The 13,144-nt window shown below is 39.0% G+C and overlaps 1 protein-coding gene across 1 annotated transcript; it reads right to left on the bottom strand.

The window, feature by feature from the left end:
• Window positions 1–1,141: 1,141 nt before the first annotated feature.
• LOC139723292 (ubiquitin-like protein 7) lies at window positions 1,142–12,047 on the bottom strand. Its single transcript, XM_071634552.1, has 10 exons — window positions 11,909–12,047; window positions 7,480–7,599; window positions 6,795–6,874; window positions 5,812–5,896; window positions 5,282–5,339; window positions 4,287–4,405; window positions 3,644–3,693; window positions 3,004–3,123; window positions 2,242–2,532; window positions 1,142–1,305 (listed from the first exon to the last, which is right to left on the bottom strand). The coding sequence occupies exons 1-10, from the start codon at window positions 12,045–12,047 to the stop codon at window positions 1,183–1,185; spliced, it is 1,185 nt and encodes a 394-aa protein (XP_071490653.1). The 3' UTR covers window positions 1,142–1,182.
• Between the last annotated feature and the right edge of the window lie 1,097 nt (window positions 12,048–13,144).

The raw sequence follows: 13,144 nt of genomic DNA, 5'->3' as shown, positions 1-13,144 counted from the left end.
AAAAGTTTTGCACCGCAACCTTCTCCTCCCATGCAACGGCTTGTTCCTGGAAGACGATCAACTGAGTATGAGCAAGACCCCTCCCCGTCGGAGACGCCGAGCAACAGAAAGGACTGTGACTATGCCGGACCCAGATGACTCCTCCGACTCTGAGTTGGAAAGAGAGTATTATCTGCGGTGGCAGACTTTGGCAGAGGGGGACAGTTCAACAGCAGAGGAAGCTCCAGGTGAAGTGGTGGCCATTTACGGTGAAGGCAGTGATATTGATCATTCTGATAATGGATATGATGCAGCCATGAAGAATGCAGACCCGGGGAAACACAAAGAGATCAACTTCACCGGACAGACTGTCAACGAAACACACATAAGTGTATATACAATTGCATCCACCGTATACATTACCACTGGTAAAGTACATATTGCTGAAGCGACGGGAATTGTAACACATATCAGGTGCTCTATAAGATCTTTGTCATAAGAAAGGTGGAAGTTCAACTTACGGGACTAATAAATAACTTTATTACACATAGAGTAATAATGAGGGTTATGTAAATACATATAAATGTAAAGTTGCAAGCAAGTGTTTCACATTTTCATGTCATATACATTCATTGTACTTGTGTGTTTTAGCGTGCTTGGAAGAATACGTAAAGGTTGTTATGCTAATTGGTGAAGTTTAAGTAAAAACGTTGTTAATTGCATTATTGTTTGTTTCTGTTAGTGTGGAAAACAGAATTCAGAATCTGTTTAGGTCACTTCATTGTTTATTTAAAGCCATGCCCTATATATATTCAAGGGACTGACTAGTCTTAGGGAGGGGCTGTGTAATAAAGTGAGTTTAGCGCACTGAAGTTGGTGTCTCTGGTACATCTGGTAGGACGTAGGAGGCGTGTGGTGACCCCATGGCCGTAAAAGTTTCGGTGGAGGGGCACGGCTCGCACGTGGGTATAGGAGCGAACATGCCCATAAAAGATCCCACACAGTAACTGGAGAAATCTGGTTGTACAACAATTTCACTGTCCATAAAGACATCATGAACTGTAGTATGTAGTCTTCTTATCCGGCGATGATGGCACCGAAACTTTTAACACTTTCACTAATGTGTTCTATTAATATTGTTGCTTCCACTCAATCCCCACACTTGGGCTTCAGTTTCCTTCAACGCCAACAATCCAAGTCTATTCAAATTCTCCCCTCCAGGATGAGATGCAAGGCTGCCTGGAGGTCACCGCCAGTCGCCTGAAGCGCCCTCAGGTTTGTTGCATCATCAACAAGCCCCATGTCCCTCAGCTGCTGCATCTGGGGCTGAAGAAAGGGATGGATGGAAATTGGTGTTAAGTTAACATGAATCGGTTCAGAGTTTACGAACCAAGGAGTGAAAAAAAATAGAAATACTGGTATGCTTCTACCATAATGCATGGTTCTCCTAATAGGTCTATAGCACCATGTCTTGACAATAAGCGATGACAGTTTCACATAATTGGCAAAATATTAAAATGACAGGTTTTTCACAAACGTGTTTCAAGAATGTTCACTTCCTTGAGCTAGGTTTAACAATTCATAGGACAATTGTGAGTGATTGAATAATTCAATCACTCACAATTGTCCTATGAATCCCACTTCACAAAATTACAAATTATTTGTAATTAAAATCACAGTAACAGACTGAGAAAAAAATATAACTTTTCAAGAGAAAGGTTAGCAATTTCTCATCTACTGTATACATCATATATTTTGCAAGTATAATACTTTGCAAATTATGACTTAAAAGACAATTTTGCTAATGGTATAATTTGCAGTCAAAAACTTCATTGATAGACAGAGAAAAAAGTATCTTCACTTTCAGAGAGAAAAGCTGGCAATTCCTCACCCTTACACTAATGGACATGGAAGGCAATATTTTCATGAGGTAATATTGCAAATTTTGGTCAGTTTGCTAAATTCGTGAAAATTAAAATAACACAAAATGAACCATGTATACAGTACTGTAAAAGCGAATAATTTTGTTCTAATTTTGTTCGAGTAATTTTTCGCAATAGACAAAATGTTCTATCTTGCTTATGAAAGCAGTGACGCAGGAGTTATCACAAAATATAACTACAAAAGGTATTCATTAGCCCTCATATCTTCTTCCCCAAAAATGATAAAAACAAAATACAAGAGGGGCTGAAGTCACACAAGTCCTCTTTGGTACTAAATATCAGTAGCTGTCTCGTCACTGAAAAAGGTATTTAAACATACCGCAAAGGTCTGAGCGGGGGGAGCTGAAGAGCTGGCATCAGCAGAGTCACTGGAGGTGCCCGCCACTCGTCGAGCTGCCTGGAGAGCCTGCGACATGGCCTGTCTGAAGATGTCTGCTGTGATGATCCCCTGACCACTTGCTGCCGCTGCTGCCTGGGCCGGAGCTGGAGCTGGTGCCCCGGCCGTCCGACTCTGTGAGGGCTGACCAGCTGTGGGCCGCTGATTTGACTGGGAGCCCGAGGACGCATTGGCCGAGGCAGAAACGGGCCCTTCAAATGGTCTCACTATCATCTGGCAAAAAAGTATGTTAGAGAGTGTTGTAAAGCAAGATATTTTTGTGGCATGAAACTTTTGCAAATTGGAGCCGACAGCCTTTTTTGCAGCACGAAATTTTCACGAAATGTCATTCAACAGTCAAGGAAAATTGCGGCAACCATTGGCATTCAACTCATGTAGTGAAGACAAGAACTCTCATGTGCATTGTAATATTGTGAATCTTAGCTCTCGCAAAATTTATGAAATCCAAGTAAATGAAAACATTCCTCATTTTACAGTATACATATTTGTCTTTTGTCACTCACTCGACGATAGTTTCAAGGAAAACTCCACTTCTCATCCAAGTTGACATTGATCAGAAGAGCGATGTCATACAAACGGAATAGGTAAACTTACATTAAGACTGGACAAAAAAAAAAACCCAAAACAAAACAAAATGCTAGAAAGCTACAAAACTGTGATTAAAAACAAAACAGACAAACTTACCCCTGAATTTCCTTGTCTGCCCACTCCTGCAGCTGCCAGCGCTGCAGTCAATTGTGCCGTTGTTATCATACCTTGACCTCTTGACCTTTGACCTGTTCCCTGGCTGGTGCTTGCTCCACCCTGATAATAGAAAACAGCAGCAGGCATTTGAATCACAAGAAACAAGTAAGAATACATGTACAGACTTCACGGCATACTGAGCCCCCCCCCCCCCCCCCCCCCCAAAAAAAAAAAAAAAAAAAAAAAGAACAAAAAAAAAGAATATGAAATGTCTATCACAGAGAATAATCCCTGAAATTCTGACAGCCTTTGATTCACATCACTATCTGAAATTGCTCTTGACTTGGTGCAAGACACAATGTATCATGCAGAGCATTTAATGGAATGATGGATGCAAGAATTACACAAATTAATAGAAACATGGCACAAATCCCCCTTAAAATCCATAGCAAATCATGCACTGCCTCAAATGATATTGAGAAATTGGGTCATTTTAAAATGAATTGAAGGTAGTTTAAACGTAAGTACACTTCTGACATTGACGATAACATAGTCAATAATTGTTTGGAAAATAGCTTCACAGATACATTGTATACTAAAGTGAGGAAAAACCAACTGAAAGTTACACTACGGCACAAACCTCGGTTGTTTCCATCTCTTCGTCTGATGTTAAGTCTGGGAAGAATACCGCTGCAAAGTGAACAACATAAAAAAAACTGTCATTTATGCAATGCCACTTCTAATTTCAGAGCAATTAAAATGAGTTCAATTATCTCATCTGAATCATATTTACACACCATTCTGCATTGATACATTATGAGCGAAATGCACATTCTCTCAAAATCTTGAGATTTTTGCATGAGTGGACACAAAATTTTGTTCAAGGCAGAAATGTCCAGTCAACTTCATTATCAGCTTTAGCAATCCATTCACACTTACAAAAAAAAAAAACCCAAGTTGATTGCATATTGTTGCATGCACAGCACTGCTTATACCCTCACTCACAGACATACTAAAACAAAGCTAACTTTAGAAAACTGAACGTATCTACATACTGACCTACAAACCCATGTGATACTATTAGTATACTCCCTGCATATGTTCAACAGGTTTGCTCTCTTAAAAAGAGACATTCATATTCTTCATCACATGCACACTGTAATCACTGTGATAAATGCCAAATTTCATACACACTGTAGGACATCCACCCTAAGTGGGCAGAAATTCATGACAAAACATGAAGAGTTCTAAAAATAACTCATAAACCATTCTGGTGCACTCACGGTCTAGAGGAGCATCCTGTCCAAGTGTCCCACCCCTGCCACTGAGGGCAGCCTCCTCTGTCACAGATGCTGCTATGTGCATGACTGCATGGCCAATGGCTGGATGCGCCTTCACAATCCTGAAATATTCAGAGAAAGAGTATCTCTCCAGTATGTCCAAAAAAAATTACAATCGGATTTTCGCATTAATAACACCCAATATGATTAAACTGTCCAAATGCTACTTCAGGGTCTTAAAATATAACTTCTTAGCTCTATTTTGCAGAAAACCCCATTCAGTTTGGTTAAGCGGTTACAGAGAAATGTGGATTGCTGTACAGCATGTCATGAGTCTGATTCTTCCAAGTTTAGCACTTGGATGCTCTTGGAACTGCATGTTAATGTGTAAACACAATAGACAGAACTTGGAGGGAAGAGATTCCCGACATACTCTACAAAATTCCTCATTTCTCTTTGACCGATTAAGGCAAATCGAATGGGGTTTTCTGTAAGATGTGGGCAATGAGATATAGTTTCATACCCTGAAATTGTATTTGGATTGATTCACTATTTTTAAAGTTATCATTGCAGAGGGTCCCGTTGTAAATTTTTTGGGGGACATACGGTATGATCCTGTTTGATCTTACAACATAGAAATTGCAGCAAAGCATTAGAATACAAAGGATTCCACAAAATGCAGCTCTGGTCTCCTTCAGAGCAGAGACATACAAATTGCAACAGATCATTAACACTGAAAAGCACAGTACTGATGTAAATTTGTAAGACCATTTTTTGCCTGGCTCGCACATAAAATGCCTTAGAAAAACAACTTTCATAGGATCTTAAAAGAACAAGTTTTCTTTGCTTTCATTTTACTTCAGGAACATTTCCTGACTTTCCAAAAGTGCATTAAGTTGTTAACCATCTGTGAAGATTCAGACATAAAAAGTTACCAAAGTATTCTATGATACAAAGAGCCTCTATATGGGCTTTAAAAGGTTAAGACTCTTGCTTACCTTCTCACATTATCAGGATCTGCAACTTGTACCAGTAGCTGTGGATCTCTGAGCATTGCTAAAATGATGGAGAGGAAATGAATATTGATACTTTTTTTTTTATTATTATTATTTTCATGAATGAATCTGCATACTTTTATATTGCAAGCTCAAAAATGATTTTTGAATTTGGACACAAATACACATTATAGATGGGCCAATCATAACTATTTCAGGTGGTATACTGTATGTAACAATAACAACATTCTCACACTATTAAAACTTCTTTTTCAATATCAATCAAACACAACACCAACACACACACACACACACAAACACAAACACACACACACACACACACACACACACACACACACACACACACACACACACAAACACAAACACAAACAGACAAAGAACATTCTTTGACCTGTGCTGTATGTGGCCCTAAATCACTTTCCAATTCCCTTTAATATCATTAATATACAATATCATACAAGTACTCAAAGTGTTAAAATGTAAAGTCACTAAAGAAGGGCTTGGAAACTCACACATGGCAATGTGATCTGTGTTCATTCCAGGTGTGGCAGCAATTATGTTGTCTATGGTTTCTGGGCTGGTCAGAATCTTGTGAACCTATGCAGGAGAATTCAAGTAACACATGTTTCCAGTTAAAGGATTAACACATACTGCAAAATGGAAAAGCGCTTGTACCATGCCGTGTTAGTTACTTAGTGAGTGAATTTGGTTCCCACAGTCCGATGTACAAGGAGAATAATAATATAATATGGACTGGCGAGTCAAAGACAAGAGCAGTACGATTCTAGTGAGGGCAATTAATGTTGTATCGCCCAAAAGCAGCCAGTCCATATCATTATTATTGACAAAATCAGACATCTAGAGCGAACTTGAAAATATTGACAATTAATGTAACCACATCTTATATGCATTTGCATTTCAGAGGCAAAAACACAAATTTATAGACTACTAGTACAGGGCAAGTTGTTATCACTGGTTGCACATCTAGCCATGCTTGCTAAGTGCTCAAACACTTAATTGCCAAGCGCACAAACTCTTTTTGCTATAGGCATTAACAGCGTCTATCCAACTTCTGTAATTGCTCGCTATTTTACACCCAAAATCCCACTGACGATAGTCAGTGGGAATGAGCAATTTTTTGAGCTACAACTTTGTCTGCTAGTCAAAGTGGGGCAACAAGATAAAGTTACATTGCCCAGATGTCTGATGTGGTTGAAAATATTGAATGATATCATTATCTATGATACAACTCTCATGTAAAAGAGAGATAGAGTAAAAACGATCCCTATGTCACACCGGGAAGATATGTGAGTAGGTTCTAGTATTGAAACACTTCATCAGGATTGAGAAATCATCTTGACTTAGCATCACTGTCACAGAAATACACGTATGTTGATGAGAAAAAGGAAACAGTACAGACAGTCCAGGCTGTTAACTGCGATGGAGTCAAAGAATTTAGAAAGACAGAAATACACTGTATTCTGTGCATACTCACAGCTTGTCTGTGGGCAGGATTCAACAGAGCTGCATGGAGAGCATTCAAGAGTTGTCTGATAGCAGTATCATCAAGAGGCTCTGAGATCAAATATGGAGGACAGATACATGTGGGATGAACAACAAAATAATTCATTTTATGATGCTATACAACTTGAGTTTCACTTTAAACATTCCACAGTAACCATATATACTGTAGCTTCACAAAATTTTACAACTATCCTAAATTCTTTTGGCAAAGAGATTGGAGGAGTACTTGCTTACTTAAATTTCACACCTCACTACAAAATTTGCAACAAATGAATAAAAGACTACTGTAGTCTTCATATAACTCATCTGGGCCAATATTGAGCACTTTTATTATGTAAAAACTTTATATAATACTATATACAATGTACCTAATCATGTTCACAATGACAATATTCTTGACAAACAAAAATAACTAGCTTTCTCGTTAGTTTAACTTCTGCAATTGGGGCATATATTGTACAATCATGCATCCATGGAATCCAAAGTCTTCACACAAACATGCACTGTAAACAAAATACATTTTAAGACCAGGAAAAATAAATTGTGAAGCTTCAAATTAGCAATAGTGCTTTCATATCTTGCAAACTATTGCACAGGTGCAACTTGAATAGAAGTGCAGTGAACATGCAGTGCAGTTTGCCTCATGAAAGTCTGACCTGGCTTTATTTCAGGTTCCGGCTGTCTCTTTCTGAGGATGTGAATAGTGCATCCTGTCTTGAAGCCACTTGATGCTAAAGTGTCGGAGTCTCTCAGAAGCTTTCCACAGTACACCAAATCTATGCACAGTACAGAATAAAAAGCTAAAGTTTCAACAAAATATCTGGATTCTCCTGGAAGCAACAATTATATGATATTGACTGGCCCTGAGGGAGGTACCAGAAAATATTGCCCAAACTGAAAGCATATTGCCCGAGTCGAAGACGAGGGCAATATGTTTTCAGTGCGGGCAATATTTATCTGGTACCTCCCGAAAGAAAGGCCAGTCAATATCATAATTATTACCTATCCCCCTAGGTAAATTAAGAAAATATGTAAATACGGCTATACACTATATATGATACAGATCAAGCCACATTTGACTACCTGTAGACCATCAAGATGTTGAATAATTGCAAAATTGTTCATCAATGTATATCATTCAACTCCAATTCAAAGATACATGTAGGTGTAACAGGCAAACTTCAAACTTCTGAACGTTCTTACACTTTATTTTTACTTCTCTGTTAAAAGTTTGAGAGTTGTAAAACTGGTGGTCACTGTGCAGTTACTAATCACAAATGGACTAGCATTGCCTAGAGCTGCTGTAAGTGGTGTGTCGACCTTGTATGAGTTGATTTATCAGCGTTCTTCTGCAGTGCGTGTAACTGACACCCTGGACGTCCTGGAATGTTTTCTTTTCGTGGTCGATCGGAATGTTCATGTTTAAAGCAGGGAGGTGGGGAGAAAGATTCCACTCTTTCTCTTCCCACCTCCCCAAACCGGAAGATTGCACTGTTTGCACATACTGTTACTGTTATACCAGGGAGGTGAGAGCAGGGAGGTGGCTCTTCCACCTCCCTGGTGAGAGGAAACACCTCCCTGGTTATACGCAGCGACGTGGCGAAAAGCATATTGACTGCTGACCTTTAACCCTGCAAAATAACAACTCCTGACCTTTAACCCTGCAAAATAACAACCGGAATTGCCTCGCAAAACTCCCTCGTATAGGTAATAATTGCTTATATTATGAATGTTCTAAACTACATATTGTTTGTACATACAATGTACATTTGTATAGTCTAACTCATAACAGCTGTACATGTATGTTGCACTATTCTGAATTGTGTGCTGTGTCTGAATGTGTGTGTCTGTGTGTGTACATGTGTGTGTGCTACTTCATCGAAGTTACTTTCTGTTCATGAAAATCTTTCTTGTCGACCCTTTAGACAGTTGTACTTATTTACAATCTCTACTCTGTTGACTTGATAGAATCAGTGATGAAAGTCAATTTAATAAAAGATTAAAAGAAATATTTCCAATGGATATATTTTACACAATGGGTACCTGGTACCCAGGTAGCAAAAATCCTGCGATCTCATTGGCCGAGAGCTGTGTGTTGATTATTACTGGCTGCATGCTGCCTCACAAAAGGCAGCCACTGTAAACATGATATCGCGCACTTATAGCAAGAATTTGCGCACTTGAGGCAAAGGTTTGCACACTGAGCAAACATTGTGCATTCAGTGAGAGATGCCTATTGGCTGGAAAATCATGCATCCAATAATTACTGGATATGAGGTTTTGAAGTCTGGGCCCTGTCTTATAAAACTTGCGATAGATTAGAAATCAATCAATCACAAATCTCTTGAAAGCTGCAATCAATCACAACCTAAACCTGTGATTGATTGATTGCAGTTCTCCGTATTGATTTCAATCATAACTTTTTTTATATGGATTTGCATTCAATCATAAAGTTGTGAATGTGATTGATTTGAATCAATCATAATTCTTTATAAGACGGGGCCCAGATGCGGATGCATGGTTTTTATCTATGGCAAGCCAAAAGCAAATGCATCCAGTAAATTTGCCATCAGGTAACATGATCAAAAAATGGATTTCTGGCAAAGAAAATTCCATAGGCTAAATTCCATAGGCCCTAGAGTCAGAGATCTACCGAGCGCTGACGCAAGCCGCCAATAATTTGAACACAATGCTGTCAAAAATTCAACCTCCTGGCTATAGTCCTGCTATTTTACTTACGTAGAAACCCAACGTTAGGGCCTATTATATGCTTTTGCGCACGGTCAAACCTTTGCTTCGGCACAGGAGGTCAAACCTTAATCTTCTGCCGGTGCTGATATGCGTAGTTTATTTCAAATTCAGAATTTTTTGAGTGAATGAAAGATTGATCACTTGTTTGTTTGTTTTGTTTTGTTTTGCCTTTGGCTTTGCGAGGCATTTGAATACACACGCATACGGGTCGGGGACGACTCACAGTAGCAAATTATTAAATTCACTAGCATAAGCTAGACACTAAGTTTACTCATAAAAGTTAGTATAGTCCATGTATACTGTAAAAGTGGTTTCTTTCGCGGTGGTTTTTTCGAGCTTTTCGCGCTTTGAGGTTGAACCGCGAATTTAACATCACGCGGAAATGTTTTGAACTCATCGATTGTTACAACGCTATCATTACCGACCGCGAATTTAAACACATGCGAAAAAGTGGGCACCGATGGAAACCGCGAAAGTTTCTGTACGCGAAAGAAACCACTTTTACAGTCAGTAGACTAGACTAGACTCTAGATTCTAATTTAGTAGGGTTCATTTTCACTCAGGTCACTACCACTGCACTGACTACCACCCCACTATTCTACATGTATAGTCAGGTATCCTATTACCGAACGGTATCCTATTACTGAACGTGTACTTTGTCAATGGAGCGCGTACAACAACTCGAATACGCATTCATTGCACTACGCACTGTTATCTCACAGGGGAAGCCAGTGCCGAAAATTGCTAAACTGCAGCAAAAAAAAAACAAAACAAAAATGTAATTTACCTCAGATTTACGTAATAATTGCTAAAATTTCGATGTTCGTTGTCCTGCGTTAATAAACATTGACCGAAAATACAATCGCAGGGGTCGCACTTAACTTTTTTTTTAACTAGCCAGGCGGACTACTTAGAATCAATTTTGACACTGAAGCAATATTTTGGCTAGCCAGACGGACTAGTAACTTCAGAATTTTATGATTTTTAGCTAGTCCGACGTGATTTTGGGTGGCCAATGGCCAGCGGACCATCGCCAATTTCGAACCCTGCAATGTACAAATTTCCCCATACAGAGGGCGCACGTTCGGTAATTACAATACGATTTGCGTCAGTAAAAAGAGACAACTTTTGTGGAAGGGTTATTTGAAATACGGATTTTTTCTAGAAGTTGGCTTACTATTCAAGTATTTTCGTTGCAGCTAAAGTCATCAGCATTTCTATTATCTAGAGTAAAATATCCCGTTTGCGGCAGTTTAAGCATTGTTAAGGGTTTTTCCAACTTGTAAACAAATCAGGCAAATTATTTTCAATCTTTTCATATATCATAGACAAGATTATTCATTAACGCAATTGTTTTCGTAAAAGAAATTAACCATTGACCAACGCAGTTTTCATGATTTACCAGGGCAAAACCCGGCACAATTTTCGCCGATAAGGGCGATATGCGACGTAGTATTTCTGCTTGCGGCACGATGTACAATCCCTATGCAATACGCGCGTGCTCCGTGATCTTTAGCTGAAACGCCTTCACATGTCTCGCGAACATTGCGTAAGCGCCAATTCCCGTTGCGAAAGCACGTGAAAATAGCGTGCGCACATGCATTGGCCGCAAACAAGATCGCAATTCTGGCGGTGTTGTTGATGTCTTTCTCGTGTTTTTCCCGTTTTTTTTCGATGGTAACATCCACTTTCCGAAAAAAATGGCGGCCCACATCGGCTCGCGAAAGTTCTATTTTACGTGAGGATGTGTTTTCAAAATCCATGAACATCGAGAAAACGACAAAAAATCCAGTTTCTTGGACTATTGTTTCTTAACTGGTATGTTAAGAAGTACCGAAAATTTCATTTTGGATGCGATATGTTGTCATTTCGGTGAGAAAATTTCACTTTCGTCAGAGATTGTGCCCATTTTATCGGTTGGTTTTTGTTGATTGCTAGTGTGTTAGTATATGTGTAGTGTGCATGTAACAGTGCAGTGCTGCGTTTAGCGGTATACATGTATTACCGTCTATGTTGTACCTGCCGCGAACGGCTGCACGGCCGCTTACTGACGCAGTTACTCTAGACCTAGGTAAGGATATTTTTGGCTGAATTATTGCATAATGTTGCCCGTTTGGAGCAATAAAACAAAAATCGTTCAGTAATAGGATACACCTCCATACAAGCCTTTTAGGCCTACAATTATGGATTTTGTATTTTTGGAGTCTCTACTCTTTTTATAGTCTTAGATCACATTGAGGTAGAGGGTTTGGGTTTGGGTTCGGTTTAGGATGATTTACAGCCACGGCCCGAGGGAACTTTCAGTTCATCGTGTTTACGTTTGTACAAACTTACTAAAATCTGCAGCTGGAAGGTCGAATACTTTCGAAACTCTCTGTCTAAAATCTGCAATAAGTGAAGATAGATCGATGCCATCAAGTCGTGGACGTCCTGGTTTCTCCGAAAATTTCAAACAAACCACTGCAGTCGACATTTTTGCAGCACAAAATGTCCGTGTGTAGTGAAAAGAATGGACTTTATCGGCAATGAAATATCACATCGACTGAAGAACGCTTTCTTATTCACCAGAAATCCTACTGCAGATTTGCGGAGGACACAAAATTCACCTTGTGAGGATAATCAAACATTCTTTACACATTAAATTTTTAGTATTTGGCATTAAATTTTCACAAAATAATTTAATAATATTATACGGCGGTTAAACATTATGATATAGATTTATTTACAGTCAATCATCGTGCGGACTTATGCATATTTACGGACGAGGTGAGTATTGCGATAACGCGATAACGCTGACGGCATTTGAGGTAAATGAATGTTATAACTTCATCTTATAGAGGACCTTTACAGATATTGCGCTGAGTGTGCCTTGTGTGCTAACATAAGTAGGAAAAATAATTAAATACTAGTATATAAAAATGACCTTATGTTTTGTAAATTGTGAAAATGCCTCATGAAATTCTCTTTATTCTTGGCTGTGGTCATGTAATTTATGTAGTCCCACAGGTTTATATCTATGTTACGTATGTGGAGTGTACAGTCCAAATAGACCAGACCATCAGCAATGATCAGTGCGTGCAGTAGTGATCACATCTTTTGCGAGTTTTGTTTTGTTTTTTTGTTTTTTTTTTGTTTTGTTTTTTTTTTTGGGGGGGGGGGATGCATGAGCTACAGTAATTTACATGAAAGGTGAGGAAGACATAGATACACTGCATCTCACATTTTCCAGAAAGCATACAAAACTACTATCCTAGACACCTCCAGACGAGCAAGCCAAACTAATCACCAGTCTAATATTTATAAATTCTAGTCTAAATAGTTAGACCTAGTCCTAGGTCTAGATAAAGTTTAAAGTTAGTCATGGTCTGGTCATACTCATAGTCATACCGGTCATGAAGTAGGAACCAATAATGTGACCTAGACTGGTACTAGTGGTAGACAGAAAAATCCATCTGTGCGGAGGAGTGTTTTATCATTTTTTTTTTTTTTTACATTTACGGCTCTCCTTGTATATAAGAGGGGATTCCATGAAGCCGGGCCAGACGTCCCCGCAGAACATATTCCTGACGA

The sequence above is a fragment of the Diadema antillarum genome, unplaced genomic scaffold (assembly GCF_040938485.1).
Source record: "Diadema antillarum isolate AM-2024a unplaced genomic scaffold, OU_Dant_1.0 scf00000185, whole genome shotgun sequence".
Taxonomy (NCBI): Eukaryota; Metazoa; Echinodermata; class Echinoidea; order Diadematoida; family Diadematidae; genus Diadema; species Diadema antillarum.
This window is presented reverse-complemented; position numbering and strand designations above follow the sequence as displayed.